The sequence below is a fragment of the Ochotona curzoniae genome, unplaced genomic scaffold (assembly GCF_017591425.1).
Source record: "Ochotona curzoniae isolate NIBS_2020 unplaced genomic scaffold, NIBS_Ocur_1.0 contig_43, whole genome shotgun sequence".
Classification (NCBI taxonomy): domain Eukaryota; kingdom Metazoa; phylum Chordata; class Mammalia; order Lagomorpha; family Ochotonidae; genus Ochotona; species Ochotona curzoniae.
Window position 1 is genome coordinate 34,386,771 of NW_024466218.1, and position 27,504 is coordinate 34,414,274.

The 27,504-nt window shown below is 43.7% G+C and overlaps 1 protein-coding gene across 6 annotated transcripts in view; it reads right to left on the reverse strand.

Annotated features, from left to right (window-relative positions):
• Positions 1 to 27,504, reverse strand: part of CD226 (CD226 molecule) — an 81,760-nt gene that overhangs the window by 33,759 nt on the left and 20,497 nt on the right. For 4 of the 6 annotated variants that reach the window (XM_040985110.1, XM_040985109.1, XM_040985111.1 and 1 more), the window contains exon 4: positions 26,728 to 26,838. The exons of the other annotated variants lie outside the window; for them this stretch is intronic. In XM_040985110.1, the coding sequence (XP_040841044.1) occupies positions 26,728 to 26,838 (111 nt within the window). The remainder of the gene's footprint in view (positions 1 to 26,727; positions 26,839 to 27,504) is intronic. 6 annotated transcript variants of the gene reach the window in all.

Genomic DNA, 27,504 nt, shown 5'->3' on the forward strand with positions numbered 1-27,504 from the left:
TCAGGCTGGCCTGCACCATCCCATCACACAAGATGCAGAAGCACAGCCTCAGGCAGGCTTCTGCAGGTGCTGTGCTTGCAAGCATCAAGAGCAGAACTCAGGCCCATGCTCCCGTGTTTCACACCAGAACACCACCTCTCAACCCTCCCTTCAATCCTCAACCTCTGTTTCTAAAGGCACTCTTTTCCTTCACCTTGAAACGGGTCTTTCTCCCACCTATGAAAACCAGACTTTGGATCCTGCAGTGCCATCTGCTCCCACTCTCTTTCCCCCATTCCTTTGAAACCGCCAGGAGTGGGCTCTTCCCTGAACACTGCCTCCCCCCTTGCTCAGGTATGCTTCAGTACAACCAGGTATCTACCTCTCCCATTCCACCCACACTGCAGCTGGCACCTGCACTGTCGTCCCTGAGCCTGACACCCAACCGTCTGGAGAACATCGCATTTCCTGCCTCACTCCTGTTAGGTTTGAAGGAGGCAGGAAATGGGATATGTGTATTTATCTATACGAGAGGTGCACATACATGCCTCTCTCCACTCTCTCCTTTCAGGATCCTCTTTCACTGCTGGTCCTTTTAACATGTTCCATGTCCCCAGGCCCTCGTGGCTCCTCCTTCTCCACTCCTGTTCCTGAGCGGTCGCATCGGATCCCACGTGCTGGTGCAGATCAAGTAAAAGCAGCGGCTCCTCTCCTCAAGGTGTCTCAGGTGGGAGACCACAGCGTGATTAGGGATGTTTGAAATTAGCTAAAAGCTCAGCTGCCCAGATTCACTCCAAGCCATGTACAGGAATGTTACTGTCCTAGCCCAGGAGAAGTGCTGATGGTAGGAGTTCCATCCTGCTTCTGCTCAACTGAAAATTTAAAAACCTTCCATACACACAGATAAATTATTGACTTTATGATAACTAGGAAAATGTCCTAAAGTTGCCTGAGCTAAAGCTCTGAACAGTAAGCAGGCACTGAAGTTCAAAAGCAGAGAAATGGCACATTGGAGGTTCAGAGGGAAGGCCAGGCCAGGGATCTGCTGAGACAGAAGATCAAATTTCCCTTGGAATCCTGCCTTTGACCAAAAACAAACAAACAAACAAAGCATTCAGCTTGCAGTGGATGCTGGACTGAGTTGTGGGAAAGCTTCCCACAGAGCCCAAACAGGAGGCACAGGGGCCTCCACTGGCAATCAACCTCACAAGCTCCCGCCCAGGCTGGGAACACCCTGCGACATGCCACTGCAGCCACAGAAGGTGACCAGTACTGAGTGTCTCCGAAAAGATGCAACGTCCCCCCACAACCACAACTGTGGTGTGCTGGGTTGACGTATGTCCCCAGATCACAGGGTAGAAGCCTCAGCCCCAGGCTGCAGACATCACTAATTCTGATGAGGTCAGCCTGGAGCAGGTATAGCCTCGCCTAACACGTCCTGATGAAACAGGGGATTCGGGGCACAGACAGGAACAAGAGGAGCACCCTGTGAGTGTAAAAGTAGACCTCCAGTTATGCTTCTGCTGGCCAAGGAGAGTCAAAGAGTGTCAGAAATTTCCAGAGGCGAAGGAAGGGCCTAGAACAGACGCCCTCCTTTCACGCCCTGGAAGGAACCAGGCCTGCCAGCCCCTTCATCTTGGATTTCTAGGTAATGAGTCTCTTGTTTAAGCCACTTGGTTACAGCAGTCCCGGGATCCCAGGGCAGGGCGGGACCTTTGTCACGAGGACATTTCAGACAAGCCTTGACCTTGTTGGGATGAATTAGCAGTATGTGCAAGGCCACCTGTTCGGGAAGGCCAGCTGTCCTCACAGCCCTCCTCCCATGGGTGGCCATTTTCTATCCTTCACTTACAGTGCAGGTAACAGATAAAGGGAGCCAACAGACTGCTGACTGGAAGGCTCGGATTAGGCAGGAAAGAAGCAGAGTTATAACTAAGAGATAAAAAGGTGACCTGACAAGGCCACCATGAAGGCAGACTGAATGAGGCCCAAGATTAAGTGAAGAGGAGCCGGAATCAAGCAAGCTTGCCCTGCCTGGCAAATCAGAGATTCAACACAGAGAGCACATTTGTAGGAGAGGTGTGCATAATCTCCAAAGTGTGATGTCCCCACCCGAGCATCAAACAACTGCCGAGGCGGGGCTGCTCAGATGTCTGATTCAAACCACAAGATTCAAAGCTGCTACACCTGTCGGCACGCCAGACGCCCAGCTCCCGGGCAGGTGCAGGCAGGTTCCCTGCTGGAAGGGGGCCCAGGGATCTTCACCTTGTAATATTGGTATAGGTCCAAACTGAGGGTCGGCGTGTTGGCCAGTGAGTTAGACACTGGTTAAGAGACCCCGTTCCCACAGTTGGAGTACCTGGGATCTATTCCGAGCTCCAGTTTCTACCAGCTTCCCAGAAATGCAGGCAACTGGGAGGCAACCGTGATGGCTCAAGTAGTTGGGCTCCTGCTCCCACTGGGGGGACCTAGGTTGGGTTCTTTATTGAATGGAAACTCGTGTGTGTGTGTTTATCTGTGTGTGTGTCCATCTCTCTCTGCCTCTCAAATAGCAAATAAAATCCATGAATCAGTCCTGCCTACATAGCAGATTTAAGTATGTGCAGATACTAACACCTTTAATCCCCACAGACAAGTCACCAGTCTGGTAAGGCAGGGGCAAAAATGAACTCGCCTGGGCGGGCGGCTCATGGGACCACAGCAAACTCAGTCCTAACGCTTCTTCCTGTAGAACAACCACAGTGTTGTGCAGAGTTTCCTTGGCTACACTGCAACAGAGCTAGTGTTGACACAGGCAGGAAGGCTGCAAGGGAACCCCTGTCCCTAACCATCCTGTTTTCCGATGCCTTAAACCCCATGATTAAAAATCAATTTCTATACTTGTCTGTGTCAAAATGCATGCAGCAATTTTAGTTCCTGGCAGGAAAACCAGCACGTTAGTGCGAAATTGTCCATGAGATTGCTTTCCAAGAGAAAGGAAAGGAAGCAGTTTGCCACGGACAAGTGGCCCAGAACAGACTTGCAAAGGATAGAACGCAGGCGGCACAATGCAGAGCCGCGATGGGCACTGGGGGGCAGAGGCAGGGAAGCAGGGCGGGCATGCAGGTGCATGCTGGGGGCAGAGGCAGGGAAGCAGGGCGGGCATGCAGGTGCATGCTGGGGGCACACAGGAAGAGGGCTTGTGAAAGGGGATTTTCCTTCTACCCTCCCTCCTCCTTTCCCTTCATCCTTCCTTCCCCTCACCACTAAGGCGTTCACTCAGCAGGGTGTACTGAGTGTTGCTGAAAGACAAATAAGTCCTAGCTAAGAGTTTGGGGAGAAATTCATCCGCAGATAGCTTGTGCTACGAAGGCAGAGCACACAGGCGCTCTAGAAACGCCTCGGAGAGACCTGCGGGGAGGGGCTGTGTTGGTGCTTGGTCAAAGGTGACAACAAAGGCTCTCAGAGCAGAGGAAACTGTGCTCAGAGCCCCATTCACTGTCCTGCCATCTGCTGGCACTCGTGCATGGGGGGTCTGCTTCAGTTCCCTTCCTATCCTTGGGTTTTCTACCCATGCCCGTGTATTTTAGTATCTACTACACTGCATTTCTTTCGAATGTTCAATGGTTCCCTAGAGAACAAATAAGTAGCATTTCTGGTGTGAGGCATATGAAAAAAATGACTAAAGAGCAGTTCATATGTTAAAAATGGAAAAAAAAAAACAAGAAATAACATATGCATCCCACAATGTATTATAAACATATCATATACCCAAATAGACATGGACTTACACACTTCAACTTCTCAAAAGAATCAAATCACAAAACAAGGTTTAAGTGTACTGCTCACACAAAAAAGCAGGACTCACAGTTTTTACCAACATGATTCCTATCCAATTAATTTTACTCTGAAATATGGGGAGAGTTCTCTGCCAACTTCTGCAGGCAAAAGACCTGACATATGAAATAGAAGACATTTTTCCATAAGGAAAGTGAGCCCTCTGGCCTCACTTGGCATTGCATAAATCTCCTGTTCACAATGCTGTTAGCCTTTCGAGAAAAGCAAGCTAAAAATTCACTCCACCAGCTCTCTCCTTCTAATGTAAACATGAGCCTTGTCCCACTTAGCCAAACGCCCGGTGTTGTGCCTGGGCCCAGTGCTGACCCTGGGCCTGGGCCTGGTGCTGTCCCTGGGCCCGGTGCTGTCCCTGGGCCCTGTGCTGTCCCTGGGCCCGGTGCTGTCCCTGGGCCTGGTGCTGACCCTGGGCCTGGTGCTGTCCCTGGCCCTGGGCCTGGTGCTGTCCCTGGGCCCGGTGCTGACCCTGGGCCCAGTGCTGACCCTGGCCACAGTTCAGAAAGGCTGGATTTGCAGGAAGTTGTAGACTTCCTCAATCTCTGTATTGGAGAAAAGCAGAGCATGAATGGGGCAAAAACTGCTTGAGCAAAACGCTGGTCTGGGGGCTCTGCGAGCAAACGCCCTACAACATAGGGAACTTGCAAAGAGGCCAGACATCCGGGGCTCCGTGCTGGCCCAGGCTCTCTCACGCTGCTGGGCACGCCAGCTCTTGGATTCCTCTTGGAGCTGCCAGCCCTGTACCTCCCTGTCAGAGGATGGCCAGGGCAATGCACTTGACCTTCCTGGCAGGCTGCACACCCAGAGCCTCTCAGGCCCAGGACCCACTAAAGCCAAGGCTTGTGGACTTGACCAGAATGGCCTGAGGTCTCTACCCGACTGGGTCAGCTCCCTGAGTGCTGCTCAACTCAACGCCCTTGCATGGCCTTTCTCTCTTTCCCAACACCCTGGAAGGTGCGCCTGTCCACTTACCCCCTTCACGGGGAAATGCACTCCAGGTAGATACAGTTCTTGCTTAGAACTTCGAGTTTGGGGACCAGCATGGTAACCTAGTGGCTAAAGCCTTCGCCTTGCATGCACCAGGATCCTCTATGAGCGCCGGTTCTAATCACAGCAGCCCTACTTCCTATCCAGCTCCCTGCTTGTGGCCTGGGAAAGCAGTCGAAGATGGCTCAAAGCCTTGGGACCCTGCACCCGTGTGGGAGACCTGGAGGAGACTCCTGGCTCTTGACTTGGGATTGCTCAGCTCTAGCTGTTGTGGCCAATTGGGGAGTGAGCCATCAGACAGAAGAGCTTCCTCTCTGTCTCTCCTCCTCTCTGTATCTCTGACTTTCCAATAAAAATTTTTTTTAAAGAAAAAAGAACTGGGCCCAGTGCAATGGCGCAGTGGTTAAGGTCCTTGCCTTCCATGCTCGAGATTCCATATGGGCACCGGTTCTAATCCCGGCAGCCCCGTTTCCCTTCTAGCTCCCTGCCTGTGGCCCGGGAAAGCAGTCGAGGACGGCCCAAAGCTTTGGGACCCTGCACCCGCGTGGGAGACCCGGAAGAGGCTCCTGGCTTCGGATCGGCACAGCATCGGCCTTTGCGCTCACTTGGGGAGTGAATCATCGGATGGAAGCTCTTCCTCTCAGTCTCTGCTCCTCTCTGTATATCTGCCTTTCCAATAAAAAAAAATAATAATAAAAATAAGTCTTTAAAAAAAAAGAAAAAAGAACTGAGAGTTCGAATTTGCACCAGCGTTTAAAAGGGAGAGGCCATGTAAAAACTCAGGAACATCTTTCAGTTGGCACAGCTAGGGTTAAAATCTCTCCCACTGGCCCTGTTGAACTCTCTCCTGCTGTCCCTTCTCTCACAGGACTGCCCACAGCAATCTTACGCCTGCAGGTCTGATGGTCACACTTTTGTGTGTAACAAATTAGGGCCTAATGCTGTAGCCTAGTGGCTAAAGTTCTTGCCTTGCATGCATCAGGATCCCATATGGGTGCTGGTTCATATCCCAGTTGCTCCACTTCCCTTCCAGCTCCCTGCTTGTGGCCTGGGAAGCAGTTGAGGATGGCCCAAAACCTTGGGGTGCTGCACCCACGTGGGAGACCTGGAAGAGCTCCTGGCTCCCGGCTTGGCTCCTGGCTTTGTATCGGCTCAGCTCCGGCCGTTGCGGCCACTTGGGAAGTGAACCAATGAACGGAAAATCTTTCTCTCTGTCTCTCCTTCTATCTGTACATCTGACTTTCCAATAAAAATTAAAATAAATCTTCAGAAAAAAAATTAGAATCAGGACTGGAGGTGGGCCTCAACACAGGTACTCCCATTTACTTAAAACAAAAATTACTACACTTAAATATAAGTTGTTGGGATTTCTATTTTGTGGATATATTTTTCCTCTCACAATGGCAAAAAAAAAAATTCTAAAGTGTTTATTTGTTGTTGGTTACTTTCCCTTGGTCCAGAAGTTTTGAGTATTTATTTTAGTCTTGGAAAAAACTTACATACCACCTTGTACATATTTGCTCTGCTTGCTAATGTACTTGCTGACTGCTAATGCGCTGATTTTATTCGTAGCAGTCTAAAGCAGCATCAGCACACTGCCCAGAAAGAAAAGGATGACGGCTGAAACAAGCAAAATGAAACTCTGAGACATGGTTATCGGAGGCTGCTGGACGTTTTCCAACTGAACTGCAAAACTATTGTCTAAAGGAATATTCTAGACCTATCCCCTTCTGAACCATGCTTCATCCAAAGCTGTGCAGCTGAAATGCTCTGTGTCCACCTCTAAAGGCTAAGATGTTTTGAACATAACCCTTTCTGATTGTATCTCTGCCCTTGTCTCCAGTTTCATCTGCTGCTGCTTTCCCCAGGCTCAAGGTACAAGTTCATGGCACTGCCATCTCCTGTCCCAGGGTACCTCCTTTCCAAGAAAACTGCTCTTCATCCTGCAATATACAGTGGTGGCACCACCTGCTTCAAGGAGCTGCGTTCTTACTCATCCCAAGCTAGGCTGTCTGCTCCCTCCCCTATTTCACTTCTATGGCTTCTGCGGTGCTTTTATCTGTACCATTTCTCTATGCCCTGAGAAATTATCCAGCCTTTAAAGATAATGATCCTCTACCATGTCTAGGCCTTGCACTGTGCCAAACACATTAAGTTACCTCATAAATTCTGTGCAATGAATGCATGAGACGCCATCTCCAGAAATGAAAGTGTGTCATAAAGCAGCTCCTATGTGAGTTCCGGTCTTCATTGCCAGATTTGCCAAATGGAAACTCACACACGAGCTGCCCTGCTGCAGCCCCCAGCGCAGCAGCAAGCTCTGCAGTATTTATGGTTTTAATACCATCTCCACAAAGAGCTCCAGGTGCTTTTCAAACCACAGAAAGATCAGAAATATGTCTCACAGCCCTCTGAGGTAGGGCAAGCTGAAATTTAGTTCAGGCTATAATGAAGTTAAGTGAAAAATACAGCAATACTGAAAACACCAGTATGACTGTGGCCGCTGGCCAGCACAGCCGTAATCAACAGCCCATTCCAGAAAAGAGACAAAGGAACTGGAGCAAGAGAGAAGCAAGGAGAGTCCACAACTTTTCAATGTGAACAGAAACTGTATATTTACAAAGCAATAGGCGTGGCAGTGAGATAAGGAGAAACCCTAGTACTTGCAACATTCAGTCTGTATTCTTTAACCATCAGAAAAAATATTCACCAATCAATCCCAGCAAAAATCCCTTTCTCAAAAGGATACGATGCAAATTCCACTAACGTGCAACAGTTGAAACGGTGGATATTGGAAATGATCCCAGTGTGTAGCAACATAATCAAGTCAGGTGAATTTTGAAAAACTGCTGGAAATATTTAGAATCAAATACACAATAATGACGTTGAGACCCTTGCCTGCAAACATCAACATCCTATATGCTTGCCAGTTCAGGTCCTGGCTGTTCCACTTCCCACACAGCTCCCTGACCGCGTGCCTAGGGAAGCAGCAGCAAATGGCCCAGACAGTTTGAACAACGTTGTCTTTGTGGGAGATTGTAGAAAGCTCTGTCTTTGGCCTTCCCAGAACTGGCCATGGCTTTCTGCTTCTCTTTCTGTAACTCTGCCTTTCAAATAAAGTGAATAAGTGTCTTTTAAAAACAAGAATAAATATGCAAAGATAAGGTCAATAGTATCTACAGATGATTGCCAGCAAAACACTACGTGTCCTTTTGAGTAAGAACTGGAAGGGAAACAGGAAAGCTAAGCAGAAGAAGGAATCCTGAGCCTATGTTTGATTTGCAAACTGTAACATCTCTTTAGATGTTGCATTAATATATCTGGTGTATTGTGTGTGCCAGCATTTTTCCAAAAAGCATACAGAGGGTGCTGTAACCTTGGCATTTTGAGTCCAAAGATAGCACAGGAAGAAAAAATAGGAGGGGTAGGTATTGTGACGTGGTGGGAAAGCTGCCCCTTGCACTGCTGCCATCCCAGATGGGCACCGGTTCATATTCCAGCTGCTCTACTTTCTCCAACTCCCTATTATCTTTCCTGAGAAACCAGTGGAAGATGGCCCAAATTACTGGACTCCTGTACCCACCCGGGAGCCCTAGAAGAAGCTCCTAGCCCTATCCAACGTGGCCATCGGGGGAGCGAACGGGAGAATGGAAATTAGCTCGCTCTCTCTCCACCTCTATCTTCCACCTCTCTCTCTCCAATTGTGCCTTTCAAATAGATGGATATAATTTTTTTAAAGAAAGGAAAATAGGAATTAACCAAAGAGAAATGTGGCAAATATCCTGTGGTCCACTGGCTAAGGCCAGCATCCCAGCATTGCTGTGGGAATACCAGGAACCCTGTGATGGTGAAAACCTCGCTTCTGTAGGCTCCTTCCCTGAGTGGTACATCCTAATGTAATCACGAGCAAAACCCAGACCAGCTCCAGGTAGGGACACTAGCAGGATACAAGACTAGATTTCCTCAATCCTCGCAATGTAAACAATCAAACAAACAAAAGCCCTACGAGGAGTCTCCCACCATAGCAGGTAAAGCCACTGCCTGCAGCTCCAGCGTTTCATAAGGCACTAGTTCATGTCTTGGCTGCACTACCTCTGATCCAGGTTTTTGCTACCAGCCTGGGAGAAACATCAGAAAATGGCCCAGGTCCCAGGCACCCCGTCACCCACATGGGAGACCCCGGCGAAGCTCCTGACTTATGGCTTTTCTCTATGTTCCTCCAAAGAGGTCTGCATGAGTGATCCTGACTTGGTGCTATTTCCTAGAACTCGGAGGAAGTTTCCCTACAAGGCGTTGGGGTGCTGGGGATGGCTGCAGAGTTCTGCGTCTTCTGGAGGCAGGCACCGAGAACACACTGGAACGACAGAAGCTGCGGAGCTTCAGTGCCCTTGAGCGCCCTTGAGTGCCCTTGAGCGCCCTTGCTGCAGACACTGGCGGGTAGTGCACGGATGCTCCTGAGCAACTGTTAGACCAGCAGTCAGAGATGACCTGCTTCTTTCCGTTAGCTGGAAACAAAACGAACTGAAGCTGACCCCCAAAACGTTGCTTCAAACAGGGTGCAACAAAGCAACCTTAAGGTCAAAGGTCACAGAACAGGGCAGAATCAAAGGCACCACGTTGCACTTTGCCTGTTCACTGACTTGCTGGTCCTCCTGGGACTCATGGGAATGCGGAGTTTGGGGAGTCACTGTCAGCCAGGATTCCCTCTGCGATCTCACCGCCTGTCACCTCCACGCAGCTCAGTTTACCTTCTAAGAACTAGATTAAAAGAAAGAGCTGAGTATTTTGGTATATGTTTTTCAAGCTATGTTTTAAATTCTATTTTCAGGATAGGATGAAATATACTCACTATATGCCCTGAACACTCCAAGAGATATCTCCTAATCCTATTTCCTGGCTTTGAACTTAACATTTTGTTCAACTGAGTTCACTGATTTCTTCTTTTTTCTTGTATCTACTCGAATTATTTAAGTCCTACATTTAACCCTGGGACGGTTAAGCCCTGGTACAGGAAGCGTTGTGCAAAGCCAGCAGACTCCCAGGCTGGCATAAGGCCAGGGCTGCTGATGTTTTACATGATGTCACTCCTACACTCTTTGCTTTTTTTTTAGAAAGAAATCAATATTTATTTTTCTTCCTTAGTCTTAAATGCTAAATGAGACTGTAAGCTTTGAAACTGAGATGTCTAAATTATAAAATTCTTTAACTTTTATCCTCTCCATGATTAGGATAAATGTCATCATTGATACGCTGAGTGTGTAGGCCACAAGCCATGATCAAGAAGGAGGAGCCAATCTTTAGATCGGTTCTGATAACAGCCACTTTCTGCACAACTTCTCTGCCTGTCACTCTTTTAAACGCTTGCGTGCACTATTTTGTTCTAACATTTGCAACAATCCAGTGAGGGATTGATTCTTGTCGTTTGGATGATGACCTTAGCGATGTTACTAAGAACACGTGCGCTCTGTGAGTATTTATTTCTCTCTCCTGAACTGAGTTGGGGAAAGTCACAGCAGAGTAAGGAGCCAGCAGGCGGAGAGCGTTTAAAGAACTCCTACCAGCAAGCAGCCCTGGTTCTAGTGTGGGCGACTTCCAGTCCTACACGGCATCCTGCTTATGAGCGCAGGCACTGGAAAAGAGCACCTCTGCCCACAGGTTTCTGGAACGCCAGCATGGGTAGGTGTTAGGAGCCAGGCTGGCATGTGTGGCCTGTGCCATCACGCCTGATTGGCACAACTCTGCACCAGCAGTGTCCACAGTGATCTGGCAGGGCACTTCCCCGCTCTAGCCTGACCTTTTTTCAAAAGCCTGGGGCTGGGGTGGGAGATTGAGAGAGAGAGAGAGAGAGAGAGAGAGAGAGAGAGAGGCACTTTGAAAGTAGCAGGGATACCAGGGATACCAGGGAGAGGGAAAGGAAACATGGAAACATTTTGGAAAATAGATTTGCAGAGCTTTGAAAACAAAGTAAGTCCTTGAATGAGGCAATAAATGTTCCCAAAGGATGTTATCCTCACAGATTGGATTATTTTACGTTTCTGATTTCATAAAGTGAATAAAGTACTTCTTTGGTTACTAAGAGAAAACAAAGAGTTTTACTGTCTAAGTTTTATTTTATCTAAGTGAAAAACTGCTTGGAACAACGGTGGAGTTTCATTGATCTATGTTTATGCATGAATATTCAAAAGCATGAATATTCAAAAAGTTTAGAAAAACACTTCTTCTGGAGGAAATTGGGGGAAAAAAAAAGGAAGGGAAAGTGGACTAGCGTTTTTGCCCTAATTTTAATCAAGAATGACAAGCAAAATCACATCAGTGCCACTCAACTGTCACTCTGCTACTTGCTCTAACATAACGAATACACCATCAACTGAAGACCTACTACGTTAAGTTGATATTTAGATTTCCAGGTCAAATTGAGCAATCCTAAGGAATCCCGATTACTAATGCAGTAGGCCCCATCTCATCCCAGGTATTCTGCTCCTTCTCAGTTTGAACTGAGGGAGGAGTTCACTTGGAAATGTTAGGGCTTTGCCAGGAGTTGTTCAAACATCATCATGAATGTTCTCACGATGACAACTCAGTGTGGAGTCACAGGCCGTGGTGATTCCAAGAGAGATGGACACACACTCCTTCATCCTGCTACCCTGAACGACAGTGCCTGAACATGTATGTGTGAAGCAGCACACCACCTTCCATAGACTGGTCCCTGCGATTTCTTCATTGTACTTTACTTTGAGGACGCCTTTATGCTTTTGAAATTATACTACAGCTTTCACCTCCAAACATTTTTTGAAAAGAGTTAAGAGGATTTATGAAGTGTTTAATATTAAAGAGGAAACTGACTTTGATAGACTTGAGAATCACTGCTTCTTGTTCAAATACATGTATTGTGGAATAAATGGAAAGGCTCCAAAATATAGAGACATTTTAATAGCTAATAAAGAGTCCATGAGATGTATTTTAGCCTGATAATTTAATCCAATGTAAATGTAGGCAAGCAAAAAATACTATGCCTAGCTGTCCATTTGCTAGAATTCATTAAAATTATGAAGAGTGAAGGTAAAAATTCCAAAAAACAGATCTCTTTTTCCAGATTAGCGAGTCCCCATACAGTCTATGTGAAGTTAGATCAGAAAGCCTCCTGTGAACTGACGTGTCCTGTTTCCACACATCTTATTTTAAATGCAGAAAGTAATTGAAGTGGTTACTTTTGAAATATTTAAACTCTATGCTTGCATCCTCCCTTGCTCTTTTATCTTACTACACACTCTTTCTCTAAATTAGGGATGGCTTCCATTTCCCCTGCCTGTTACATACTTTCTTCCACAGTCTGCAATTTAATTTCCACCTCCATAATTTTAAATATTTTAAAGTCATCATTTTACACTCTCCATTTTCCTCTAAAATTGCCTTCAGTAATGGCTTCCTAACTCCATTGTCTTGGAATTACATTTATCACATTTATGAGTTTGCCTTTTAAAAGCAAAACAAAGCAAAAACCATAAAACGAGGGGATCTGAGTCTAATCACAGGATGTGCCTGCACCAGTGGCAGTGATTACAAATATGCACTAATGGGCTTCAATCAAGGTGAGCTTTATCACTGTCAGGCTAGTTCATTCCAGAGGCGTACTGCGGCAGAGCAATACTTAGAACAAAGCATCCTTGCTGCCTGTCAATACACTCAACTGAATTCAACAGCAAAAATAATTTACTCACAGGCTGAAATTAGACATTTAAACAATGCATATAAATAAATCACTGATGGCTTAAGCAGTCAGAAATAACCACTAAAATAATGATTTGTGATTTCTTTGTGAAATGCACAAACAAAACTAAAAATTTCACTGCATGTTTCAGGAAAAGATAAATTCTGTTACTTATAAAATCACATAAGATAAACAAAACCAATTTTAAATAACATAATTTAAAAATATGCTAGCCCTAAGGGATCATTTAGTGTGACTTTGTTCATATTCTCGTCCTGTTTTCATCTCTTACAGTAAAATCCAGAATTTGAAAATAAATGTATCTCCTCCAAGAAATTAAAAATATAAGTCAAAATTAAGCTGTCAGAATAATCCATCAGAAATAAAATGTTTTCCAGAAAGCTATGACTCAAAGCATTTGTTTTCTCAACAAGCAGCCATGATATCCTTGATTCATGGAGAAACAGAAAATGTATACTTCTCCCATGTTTAGAGAAATGTCTAACCACAAAATGTTTTCTCATGAGTCAATGGACTTGAGTTCTTATCTTCCTCTTTTTTAGTGAACAATTCACCAGAGTATAAACTTAAAAGGGAATGAGCCATATCTTTCAGAAATTTACTTGAGGCATCAATACCATGTATTTTGATTGGGGCACCATGTGATATTTTGATGGATGCATATGTCATGTGATAATGAAATCAGGGGAAGCATATTTCAGCCATTTATCATTTCTTTGTTGCAAATACATACACAATCCTTCTTACTTTGAAGACTTATTCGATATGCGAACATTATGGCAGCCATTCCACTGCACATCACAGCCTCAAAGCTTCCATTGTCCCGTTGCCCTAATATCCCCAATCACTGGACCCATCTCCCTAACTCTCAATTCCCATATGAGCAACTTCTTAAGATCTCAAGTATGAGTGAGGTCGTGTTGTGCTTGCATTTCTGTCCTGATTGATTTCACTTAATAGAATGACCTCTAATTCTATCCATGTTGTCAGAAATTATAGAATTTCATCCTTCTTAATGGTTAAAACCTGTCCCATTATGTACATATGCCACATTTCTTTAACCATTCATCAGCTGATAGATAATTCATTGTTTTTATTTCTTTATAATAGTGCAGCAATAATGTGGGAGTGCAATTACCCAACTGGGTGCGTACGTTTCTTTTGGATATACAAATATATTCACTAGCAGAATTGCTGGGTCCTATAATATGAACCATACTTTTCTTATTTGTGTAAGAGACACTGGAGACTACTTTTATACACAAAATACATAACCAGTGAGCATTTATTTTTATCAAACTTGCTATAAGGGATATTGAAATAACTATAACTACCTGCATGTAAGTTCTGAACCTTTGTCCTAGGACAATCTCTGCTTTAATAAATGGTACCCCATTTGTCCTGCCCTCAAAATTAAAAGCCAGCCTTAAATTTTTTCTTTGCTTACCCCTCTTATTTTTGAGAATTTGTCTCCAAATTTCACCATCTTTTTCTCCCTGGTTCCTGAAATCTACCCACTCTGTTTTCCCACTTGAACAGACACTTGGACAGTCACTACAACTGCCTCCCCTTGGTTTTCCCACTCATGCCTTTTACATTTCCACCCATTTCTATCACATGGCCAGAGCAATTTTTATACTATAAATCTGACCCTAAAATAATCTTCTAATTTAAAATTCTGTGTGTTCCCAAAGCCTTCTGTAAACAATCCATACCTTTTTCTTCTTCTCTTCTTCCTTTCTTTCTGTCCTTTTTTCTTTTTTCAATGAAATGGCACCCATGGATGTCCATGGCAAGAGAGAGGAGGATTAGCCTGACACATCACCATGATGGCACATATTTTGTTTATTTAATCTATATTTTTTTATTCAGTTCTATAGGCTAAGGGATTTTTCTCTGCCCGCCCCCACTACTCCCACTCCCCCCACTTCTCACCATTTTCCCCTATATTCTTACAATAGTAAAGTCCTCAGCAAAGTCCCAAGTCCATCATTTTGCTATTTAAATGTATCCTGACATTGTAGGTATAGACAATGGTACAAAGTCCAGCATCCTATTGTCAAGATACATTTAACAGTTTCACTGGGAGTTCACCTTTGATTCAGGAGTAGAGATGCATACTGCATTATTTCTTCACTTCTCGGTGTGCTTGTAAGTACCTGTTGATTTCCTCAGACCACTTCTGTAGAGTACAACAGAATGTAATCTGTATAGGTGACAGTGACATCCTGGAACTTGATTATTGTTTAGACTCTGTGTTTCTACTCTTAAAGAATAGCAGGATTTTTAAGATTTTTTTTTAATTTCCTATTCATCATGTGCTGATATTTTTGCCTAATAGAGCATTAAGCCTTGATTGTGAAGTGAAATGAAGGCATGCCATTGTAAATGTTAGGTGGGTGGGTGAAGAATTTTGGCAGGAGGAAAGAAGGGGGCCGAGCATCACTACACCCCTAAATCAGTATTGCACACTACATAAAATTTGCTCACTTCACATGAATAAATTTTAAAATGGTATATAAAATTAAACTTTTTAAGTAACCATCCCCCCAAAACACAAATTTGCAAAGAGTCACTTGTTTAAATCAATAATTAATTTCATTTTATAAATATTTACTAAGGGCCTAAGACGTGGGGCTTAGGTGTGAAGGACCAGCAATATTCTTATCCTCATAGGGTTTACAAATTAGAGAAGATTAAGAGCAACACAATCTCAATGTACCCCAGGATATGAGCTTGGGGTGGTGAGGCATCATCCCCCAGGATGGAGCAAAGTCAGCAAAGACTATGTACAATTCGAGACACTCTGATGCCAATGGAGGACCGTGGGACTCTCAGACAGCAGGTGGGAGGCCTTGTTGACCAATCTGCAATACTTCACCTCACAGATGGAGTGTTGTGGGCAGGATGGTGGCAGCTCTTGGAAGGAGCTGGGCTGCTGTGCTGTGTGTGGGCACGGAAAGCAAAGGAGGGGACAAAAATGGAAAGAAAAAAAAGGAATATTTGAGAAGTGAAGTCCCCGCTGGGAGATCTGGCTGCCAAAATTAGAGGGGAAAAAAAAGCAAAGGAAAAGAAACTTTAAACACAGGCATAGGAGTAAAAATCTGCTAACAAAATGAGGGGCCAAGTGAGGCTTTAACCCCTGTATCAAATGAGTCCCGGCTGTTATTTCAGCTAATCTGCCTCTTCCTGGCTCAAGGACAGCCAACAACTGGCTATGGCCTCCTAGTTTCCATTATGTTCAAGGTGAGACTATGGGAGAAACTTGGCAACTCAAACATTCCAGGAGAGCTGTCAGGGAGCTTTTTTTGAGACATGGAAGAAAAAAATGGTCTTTAAATAGCTAAAAAGAATATCAAGAATATTACAAAAGAAGCCTCAGGCCAGAGAATTTTATCACCTAAGACAAAACATTTCATTTTCACCATAATATTTAAAGGATCATGTGGGAGGTAGATAAAACTATCCAAACAATGTCTAGTCTCAAAAGAAAACTAATAACTCTGCAAGAACCACAGGCAAGAAGATTATATAAATTTTAGGAATAAATAAATGCTGAAGAGTGAAAGTGCATTATCTCTCTATAAAATAAATGGCACTACCAAAGCCCAGTTTCCTTTATTTCACTGAACAATGCAGGGCAGGCTTATTAAGTCTAACAAAATGAATTGTTTATCACAACTGATTCATACCTACTCATAACAAGATGGGCAATTTACTGAATGGTACCAAATGTGGAGTTAGGATTTGGGAAATGAAGTTCTTTCACCAAAGTGTCCATTAGCTCTGTAAGGCATCTAAGCTCTGCCGCCAAAGAGCCTCAAACCCAACCCAGAGATGGGGAAAGTTAAAGATTATCTTAACCGAGTTCCTCACCTTAGGAAAACTGTGAGTGAACCTCTTTCCGTCTGCCTACTCTCATAAAGGGTGTTTATGAACTCTGTTCTTCCCATTCATGATCGCCACCTCATGCGCTTTCAAACATGGGAATTTCCCAGAGAAAGTACATCACCACCACGTTCGACTGCAGGTGGCAATGCTGCCCCGAGCAGCCCGTAACACCGCCTTCTTGTCTGAGCACTGGCTCCCTCTGCTCATCTCTCCTCTGAGAAATCTGGAGCCGTGTTCTACTTTCATGTGTGTTTCTCTTGTTCCCTGGCAAGACGAGTAATTTTTCTTACAAAACAAAATCTTTGGTACATTCTTTATAATGTTACTTTTGCACATGATACTTCCTAAGTATTATAACCTGACACGAGGCATGATAAGCACTTCCCAAGGACCAATGGGTTGAATCTAAAAATGTCCTACCTTTTGTGCTCTGTTGTTATGTTAAAGACACTGTAACAAGTTCATGGCTAGTGCAGGTGGGTTAATATTTGAACCTGAAAATTTGATTCTATTTCCTAACAGAAGGAACAAAACATTTCTAATATGGTTTAAACTCCAGAGTAGATGTGAATCACGTGGCACATCATGGCTTCTGGGATGACAATAGAAAATTACTCATTCTAGAGTTCTTTACAGAAAAATGCACTGTATCTCCTACAGTGCACTTCACTCTGTGTCTTTGTCAGTTTCCCACCTGCACACACTTGGTCATTGCTACCTTTGAATGTAATGCCTGTATGTCATGCTCAGATAATGGGAATTTCTATCCAATTCTTCCTCTGAGAAGGCAGTTCTTCCCAAATTAAAATGTGTTTATGGGGTCTGGTGTGATAGCCCTAGTGGCTAAATCCTCACATTGCAACTGCCAGGATTCCATATGGGTACAAGTTCATGTCCCATGAGCTCCCTACCCGTGGCCTTGTAAAGCAGTAGAGGATAGCCCAAAGCCTTGGGACCCTGCACCCGCATGGGAGACTGGAAAGAAGCTCCTGGCTTTGGATCAGTTCAGCTCCACTTGTTGTGGCTGGAGTTGCGAGTGAACTACCAGATGGAAGATCTTTCTGTATTTCCTTCTCTGTATAAATCTGCCTTTCCAATCAATCAATGCTTTTTAAAGATCAGTTTATGATACTCTCTACTTACAAACTTACCATTTTCAATATTTTAGCTTCATAGATTCATCAAGACAACCTGTCCCTAAAGCCCTCACTCTCTCCTTCCTCTCACGAGCACATGGCCCATGATCAGCATCTTGGTGAGACTCCTTGAGTCCTCACGCATTCGCCACTCTGCAACACACTCCAGGTTCTGGACAAGAGATTCTGTCTGCTAAAGCTTCAGAAATTCCAAGTCCCCTGAAGGGATTGTTCACGAGTGTGTGTGGCCTTCTGCATGCTGAGAGTACAGCTGTCACTTCCATTTTTCTCAGGCCATTTCTACTAGAAGTTACGGCATTCGGCTGCATCTCTGGTCTGGACATCTCCAGGAAGGAAAGGCCGCTCAGGCAGGATGAGACCACTGTGTTTTTTAACTTCCCTGGCCAACCTCATTGATAAGGAGATGGTGTCACCCACAGCCAGGGCTACTGCGTAACAGTGTCAGGTGTCATAGGCCTAGAAGGAAGATTCCTGAGGCCTTTCCCTGCTTTATCTTTCCTTTTGAACATGACCTTAAAGAACTCGTAAGTTCATTACTGAATTTAACTACAATCAAACTTGAGGATGCAAATTTACACATTCCAATTTCACCCAATTCCATAATTTTCTTTATGATTCCTGTTATTCCAGAGACAGCTTTCCTCAGAATTTGTGTTTTATTTTAGTTTGGGTTTTGTGTTTGCTGTGGGGCATTTTTGCTTATCCTTCTGCAATTGTTTGTTTTAGGTGTAATCTTAAACAAGCTCCCAATTTTTATCTTTGAATAACTACTCTCAAGAAAAATGCTAAGAATCTTCGGTACTTTTGTTGTCCATTATTGCCAGTTACAACAAACAAGAAACAAGAAATACTCCACAATAAATGACTAGTTGTTTACCACATGGAAAACTAAAATATGTAGGTAGATAGATACACACATATATATGTTTGTGTATATATATATATGATTAAAAAATACTCAAAATACTTTTGTAATAACAATGTAGATGTGACAAATATATTGCACTTTTTTATTTGTTCTATGTGAAAAGGTAAGTGTTATTTATCAACCAATAAATGCTGGTCTTTAATGCAAGAAATGAGAAATAGGCTCATTGCCAAGAATAAAGATCTTTAGTCTCTACTGATGAATATGTTCTAATGTGGTTCTGCCCTGGAAATGGACACAAGTCATGGAGCCACCAGCACAACGCCATCTAGAAATGCAGGCTGACTTAGCAAAAAAGCCGAGTCACCTTTCCACCAATCCCATAACGCCAAGAACCCGAGGCCTGGGCGGTTTCAGGAACACGGAGTTATGAACTGCCTGGGAACGGAGGCCTTTACAGTCAGCCCAGTTCTACCATCAAGCAGCTTCACCGTGGAGAAATATGACAACAAAATGATCAAATGCAGGCTAGTGCTGGAGAATAAGGCTCGTGCTGCGGGAAGACAAGGTTGGAGGCAGAGAGGGGCTCAGCGCAGGAGGCCTGAAGGCTTGCTAGTTAGAATCCCACCAAGTCTCTTAGCACCAACTGCTGAGCATTTCCTCTGAGTCCTGCCTTGCCCTGCCAGTTCTGGCTTTTTTTTTTTTTTAAGAAACTTGCTGGTTCCCTTGTTAAGCCTATTCTACAAACTTTATCTGAAAACTGACCAAGACAAAGTCACTGCTTTATCTCTATAGATCCCAGAGAATGAAAATAATTAAGAAAGAAATGGAAAATGTGTGCAAGAGAATGAAAACCCTGATATAAGTAACGTGTATGATTCAGAATGGAAAAGGTTAATCAAGAAAGATCAATGGCATTTTGTGCCTTCGCACTTAAAAAAAATGGTACCACATCACTTGCAGAAGACAGCTTACAGAAGAATCATATCTAAATAATGGTTACCACAGAAACCTCAACATTTGACAGGATGGAAACTAGCATCTTACATTATACCATAGACCACCTAGCTAGTACCCTAAAACCAACAGGGAAATATGCAAATTGAGGTAGTATAAAAAAATCCCACTGGGAAAGGTTGGCGGGCTACTTCAACAGTCTATATCCTTTCCACCCACTGAAAAAGATAGACATCCACTGCATTTGAATTACACATATAACAAATTCCTGAATACACAGAGGCAAAATATGCTGAAATATATATTACATCGTAGACCAGAATAGAAGTAACATTGTGCACTTTGAGACACCTGTCATGATAGAAGGAACACAGGCAGTTCTGACTAGAAAGGCAAAGTCACAAAAATCCATTGGAAGTGTTTCTGTAATTACAAAACAATAAAAGGCAAATAGTCCAGTTGAAAATGATAGTGTCGGAAAGGAAAATGTCCCGGAAGCCCGAGACAACTAACAGGTTCGCTTTTCAAAGTCCAGAGGAAATCCACAGTCACAGACCTAAGGGTTAGGTGCCTACAGGAAAATTCCTCATGGTAAACTGGGAAAGTCACAGGGTCTCAGCAAGAAGACAGCATTGCAGACACAGCGAGACCCATAAAGACCACTCAACTGGGGAGAGTTCTAAACCCCAAAGCCAAAAATAAGGAATGAAGTCAGAGTACTGGGAAAACGCATTGCAAAATAAATGCTGAAACACTTTGTAATACATCAGAGAATGAGCAAGAGAAATGTGAAATCCTTTGGAAACAATGGGTAGCACAGGCTTTTCAGAAACAAAAGAGAGACTCCCAAGGACACTATTATGTCTCATCTTTATGGATGAAACTATTTGAGAACCTCCAAAGTTTCCGTTAGAACAGAGTAACACATATTAAATAAATGAGGAGCCTATGACGCATGCATTAACTGGACAAGACTATCTTCCCCCGACTGGAAGCCTCCATCCCACAACACAAGCAGTTTATCTGATACAATGTGTGTCTAATATTTGCAAAGGAACACAATGCCTCAGAACCAGCATCTTTTTCGTGTAATGTCACGTTTATATACTAACTTTATTTTTCTCTTTACATTTTCTATAGTTTGTCCTCTTCTTATACTTTTCTTCCGTTAGTTTCTAGAATTCTGTATTAACACTAAGTGCCTCACAGGAGTATTGTGAGGATAAAATTAAATAACTCAGGTAAAGCTTTTATAACCTTGTCTGGGATACCACGAGCAAGCAATCAGTGTGGAGCAGCACTGATGTGAGAGCTCTTGAGCCAGAGCTCTCCGATACACTTACACACTCCCATGACCTTGCCACACTTCGATCTCCAATCCCATCTCTTTCTTGGGCTCTGACTCAAACTGCTGCCTACTAGTTGGCTTCCCTTGGATGCTTCAAACAGCCCCATCTCAGGCCTTCCTCTCATCTCACACTCTCTAGTTCAGTAAATAACAGGACTACTTGCACAGGATCCCAATTGACACAATGCCCTTACTCTATTGTACATCATTATATCACTGTTTTATTCTACAAAGAATCGACTTCTGTTTTATAACCAATCTCTAATATACAACAAATTTCCACCAGTTCTCAAGTCTGTATGTAGTCAATTGCTTGGACTCACTTCTAGAAATACAGAGGAGTAGCAGATCCTATCACACTTGAAGATGATTGAGGAAGCAGGCAGTGTGGCATCCTATCCACCCTGTGAACAAAACTGGAAATGTAACCCTACCAGTGTACACAGAGTCCAAAAGCCGGCACATCAGATATTCTATTTCTTGGAAGATACTGGGCTATGTTCTTCTGGTAAGAAACTCAGATGAAAAAGAAATGCTGGATGATGAGTAATTTTTTTTCAAATATTGAAAATCAGTGTCAAGAGTGCTTTGAGCTAAGGTTGTTGCACTATAGGATTGTAACAAATGGATGCTAACACACAAGAGATGGCTTACATTTTTGACAAAGGTTGAAAGCAGAACAGATTTGAGAAAGAGAAGTATTTCCATTCTAGAAATAGTGCGTATTTTCATTTCCTCTACAACATCAGGCCTCGTTTTTAACACTAAATCACCTAAAGAAAGCCAATGTACATCAAGACAAAATAATTTTTAAATTTCAAACTCATAGAATCTGTCAATAAAGAAACACAAGGGAAAAAAGCAAAAGATATAAAATTAGAAATGTGAGAACATGGAAGCGATCTACTTTTTCTAAATGCAAGGGCCAATCTGAGCAAATTTGAACCTTTGAGTCTCACCCAACAGAAGCAAATGAGGCATCAAAGCTTAGAACATACCTAAAGCGGCTCACTGAAAAGATGGCCTTTGGAGCAGACGCTGTGGCCAGCGGTTCAGATGCCGTGAAGGACACCTGCCTAGCATTCTGAGTTCCAGTCCTTCCTCACCCAGCAACCCAGCTTCCTGTGTGTGACCCCCGAGAGGCAGCAATGCTGTCTGAAGTGTTCAAGCTTCTGTCTCTTTGGGGGAAGCTAGGATTGAATCCTGGGCTTTTAAATTTTGCCTGGCTCAGATTTATTTGCTGTACATTTAAGAAATAAATCAGTGGATTTTCCTTCTCCTGTGTGTGTGTGTGTGTGTGTGAGAGAGAGAGAGAGAGAGAGAGAGAGAGAGAGAGAGACTCCCTTTCAAGTAAAATAAATAAGTAAAGCTTTAATGAAAGGAATATCTGTTTCCAATTGAGAATTCTGAGGTATATTATTTGGGTGATGGATAAGCTACTCCTGAGGCGTGGAGTTTGAGATCACCCACAATCCAGGACCCTGCTTGTCTGTGAATGAGATCACCCACAAAACAGGACCCGCTCCTCTGTGAATGAGGGCCACTTCATCGCAGCCTGCAGCCCTGAGAAGCTGAGTCAGTGATGAGTGGCACCAAGAACACACACACAAAAAAAACAAAGCAAGAAAGTCAGTCAGCAGCAGGGTGAAAAATAAAGGCAGTTGAAATGGAGTCCCTTTGCTATTAGCTCATCCTCAGAAGGACCTAGGAGGGATGTGCGCTGAAAAGAACAAGTTAGGATAGAAAGAGAACAAAGACTCCAGTCCTTGTCAGACAAGCAGGAAGGAGTGACCCTGCAGCAGCCTCTCACCCCAAGCCCTGGCAGCTGTGTTACAGAGTTAGTTAGTTGGTTAGTTAGTTAGTTAGTTAGTCAGCTGTGTTACAGAGTGAGTGAGTTCGTTCGTTCGTTTTGTTTGTTTTGCATATAAGTTCTGAATGTTTGGAAGGGGAAAAATCCAGAATACCAAAAGTTACACTTATAAGAGGGAAATGCATCTTGAATCTGCCCTGGCTTTCTGTGCTACCCCCACTGCAGGTGCCTTAGTTAAATTTTTTCTCATCTATCATCTGACTTACTACTGTTCCATCTCAGTACTGCACCCAGGCTATTGTAACAACACACTCTAGACATGGCAGCTCACACAACACACACTGGTTTTCTCACCATTGTGGAGGCTGAAAACCAAACCACAAGGTGCCTGCAGGCCTGATCTCCTTGAACCCTCTCCCTTGGCTTGGAGATGTTCCCGTGGCCTGATCGCCTCCTCTTACAAGCACACCATCATGTTGCAGCCAAGCCCATTCCACTGACCCCACTGTAACTGAATTCCCTCTTTGAGAGGTATATTACTCTTTGGAACAGTCTCTCTCTCTTTTTTTTAAGATGTATTTATTTTTATTGGAAAGTCAGATAAACAGAAGGGGAAGAGACAGAGAGAAAGCGCCTCCATCTGCTGACTCACTCCCAAGCAGCTACAATGCCCGAAGTTGAGCTGATCAAAAGCCAGCACCCAGGAGCCTCCCCCGGGTCTCCCACGCAGGTGCAGGGTCCCAAGGCTTTGGGCCGTCCTTGTCCTCAACCGCTTCTCCAGGCCACAAACAGGGAGCTATATGGGAAGCAAGCCTGCTGGGATTAGAACCCACACAGAATTCTGGCGCATGCAAGGCAAGGATGTTAGCCACTAAACTATCGTGTCAGGCCCAAGACAGTGTCTCTTAATACAGCCACTTGTACACTTGGGCAAGGACTTCAACACACAAGCTCAGGCAGGCACATTTCCTCTTTTCTCTCGCTCCCCAGCTTCTCTTCCAGAGTCCTGCTTGTGTTCTTTTCTGAATTTCAAACTACTTGCTCATCAGAATCCTTAATGACTCCTTAATCCTTGGAGAATAAGGTCAAACCATCTTGAATGGTGTACATTTCTGACAAAAAAAAGTCACCAATCAGAACTGCGACTCCTGCATCGGCCCTGCAGCAAAGCAAATGCACGTGCCGTCTCGGGATGGGCTCACCATGCAAAAGCAATTCTGATTTCCTCCTACTTCCAGTCAAAAGTCCAGAACGCCTGCAGATAGCACGTCGGAGTTCTTCATTATAGCTATCTACTTCTTAAAGTTCACTACCTGGCACCACTACCTAGTTAAATTAGCTGTTTCTAAGCCGTTGCAGCTCCAAAGTTCATCAGCCTCACTATGCCACTAATGTATTTTCCTGGAGAAGGACAGCTATGCTGCTAACAGCAGCACCACCCTTCAACTTGGGAACCTCTAATCTTCCTTCCTGAGGAAGCTCAAGTGTCTTACTCAGTGAAGCTTCCTAAGTGATCCTTTCCTCACTCTTCCAACACACACACACATGCACCCACATGCACACACAGGCATAAGCACGCAGGTGCCAGTGTCTTCTGACCATCGCCAGAGACTGTCCCGCGTACCCCAATGTGCAAGCATCATGCTGCCATGGGGACCGGAGCCTAGGATCAGGGTGGCACCCACTTCCCTTCTGCATTTGCAAATTCACATAACCTCCAGCACATTTAGAATTAAGGAAGCAAAAGGAATGGAAAGAAGAATCTTGAGGAGAGGGGGGATTTGCTTGTTTGTAATTGAGGATAGTTAACAAAGACATTGTGGAGTCCGTATTTCGGAGGCCATCCTGGAGGCAATGCCCTGTTATGGTCAGGGTTACAGACCCTCTCATTTCCCCTGCCTGCTTTCTCACTGCCCATTATCCGTGCTGTCCACCTTCTTAATCATCCTACATGCTCTTGCTAGGGTAATGGGTGCAAATCCTGGCCAACAGGTGACTTCCATTGGGGGGTGGGGCACTTGACTAACCACAAAACAAAGGTCAAAATGTAGAGCTTCTAACCTCTGATTTCCCCCAAGCTTCCATCCAAACATTCATTCTCTATGTCCCCAAGCAGAGAGAGTTTCCTTCCCATGGGAGGATTTCTATGTCTTCTTTTAGTTCCTCTTCTCATGGTTGTTCATCTTCATCCATCCAAACCATGCCCACACTGCCAGGCCACGGATTCCCAAACCATTAGCAATGTCTTTCATCTCTCAGCTCCTTGAACCTTGTTTTATGCAGCTGACCATGTTCTACCATGCATTACAGCTATTTGGCCAACATGCTAACATGCTGTACAGGTCACTGCATCCTCACTTACACTACGAAATTCTCAAAAAAAAAAAAAAGAAAAACCTTCTTACTCATTTCTTCTTTTCCTCGCAGCAAACAATATATGCCTATTCAAAGAATTTACAAAAGAGCTAACATGAGTTTTTAAATTACTGTTACGAGCACTCATCCAATAAGGCAGACTTACAAACCTCAAAGCATCATTTAAGCAACAATGTTTTATAATTTCCCTTTGATTGAATTCTGCTTTTTAAACTGAAAACTGACTAAAACTAAAAATTCAAACAGTGTGTTTGCCCCCAAGAAACGGCACCAGTGGTTGGAAATATTTCTGCCTTTGTTCATTTCTTGTTCCTTTTTTAGGAGTCATTTCTAACATTTAACAAACACAGAAGAAAAAACTATAAGCCCTATGTTGAATGAATGCTTTTTATTTTAAGTGGTTGATCATCTTCCTTAATAGATATTTGAGAAATTTTACATCATGAATGTCATTTGTAGTCATATCTTGACATTGCCTAGTTCTATGTTAAAAGACAGTTGAATTCCTGGCCTGTTTCTCAGATGAAAAATAATATATTCCAGTTGTATCCTTCTGTGTAAATAAAAAACAAATGTACCCTGCAGTTAGTGAAACTCATTAGACATACAATTTAAAAATTTCTATAGTCTCAGGTTCTTTATGCAGTGAAAGTAGTAACACTATGAATGCAGAGGGATACACACACACTCATGAAAGTATTCTGGCATGAATACATCCTGAAGAACTAGACTGTGAAACTGAGAAAGCTAAATTACTTCAGTCTTCTGCTGTTTCAATGGAGCATTGAAAAACCAAGAGTTCATGCCTAGACCTTTCCAACCCTGTTGGCCACAATCATCACCTCACTTGATTTAGCAAGTGCGGTGCCCACAGCTCTTAGCGTGTTTGTGAATATTCTATCTTCACTCTTAGAAACTTTCCTGTATCAATTTCCTATGAAACATAGGTCTTTCTTTTGGCAGAGATTATGAAAAAGACTTCTTTTTTTTTTTAAGTAAGTTGGTTAAATAGCTGAAGTCAGGGAAAATTTTCTCACACTGAGATTTATTGGATTGTGAACAATCTCTCCAGGGAAGTGCCAGAAGCCCCATCAACTGAGTTATTTAATTAAAACTATTCTGGAGTAAGTAGCAGAGATGTTGCCTAGGGGAGTAATTTTGCATTGATCCCCAAAGGATTGGCTTGATGGTCTTAAAATTCTTAACGGTCTCAAAATCTTAAATGTCTTTGGAAATAATCTCTTACCATTTTCTCAAAGAAAAAGTCATCCTGCCTACAACCTCTAATCCCTGCTTTAAAAAAAAAAAAAGCATTGCAAACAGAAACAAAATCCAACAATGAAAAGAAAAGCTTGGAAACCAACTTGTTGGTTTTTTTTTTCATCGCAGCCAAATAAACTGGTGGAGGACAGCACCCGTTCATAGAGAAAGCAAACAAAAGAGCTCTAAGTGCCCAGTAAGCTGAGAGCCTCATCATCTCCTCCTCTTTTATAAAACGTTGGGTCAGTAGATGATCTGTCAATTGGACAGCTCCGAGGAGTCTTCTTGGAAGGTCACACACCTGCATGCTCCCTAGCCAGGTTTCTAATAGAAAGCAGCTCCACTCTCCATCTTGGATGGGAGTTTCTCAGACACAGAAGCCTAGACAATCCAGGGGGGGTAGACAGCATGTGGGCTGAACATGTTCCACGGGTACTTTGCTGGCCACTGAAGTTTGTGGGATGCCAGCTTTTACTCACGCGAGCAGCCACAATCCCCACCCTACACTAGCACCCACACGCCTCCCACACCCACCTGAAGAGGAAGTGTGTTCCAGTGACAGTGGTTGGCAGCCTCTTTCAGCGTAGGGCGAAGGCAGTTGTGGTAAAGAACAATGGAAGGCGTGTGAGTTGTGATCACTGAGACCTAGAGGAAAACCCAATGAGCCAGAGTCTCCAGCGACGCGCACAGGCCTGGGAGAGTTCTCACACCGCTCCTCCGAAACGGTCGCTGCTGCTCATTCCCTAGCAGTTCAGTCAAATTGCCCCTACTCCACAGTCATCTGAGAAACAAAACATCTAGGAAATTTCTTTAGTAAACAAAATTGTGATGCTCACGTTTACTTTTTAGCGACTGTCAGGTGGAAGCTTCTTCCTGGAATCAGCCACAACTAGTGAATCTAAAGATCAGGTTATGTAACCACACAGAAAGATAAGTAGGGCGTATGGAGAGAGAACTAAGCATTAAGACACAAAACAAAACAGGCAATACTCGAAAATCACAACAAAGGCACATCCCCATGCCCACGTGTTAATTCAACTTGGTAAGCCATAGTGCGGATTCAATCATATGTATTCATATAGCAATATCTTATTTCTCAAGGGTTTTTTTTTCTTAAAATTCCTCTCTTTTTTATTACAAAGCTTTAACCAAAAACCTGAAAGTTGAATTTCATGACTACAGAGGCACTAAAATATACTTCTCCCTATGCTGGGCCCAGAAAAAAAAAAAAAAGGCAAGGCAACAAAAATTATGTTGACAGGTTTTGATAACTGTTCTACTTCACCCTTGAGGAATGCATGACCATGAACT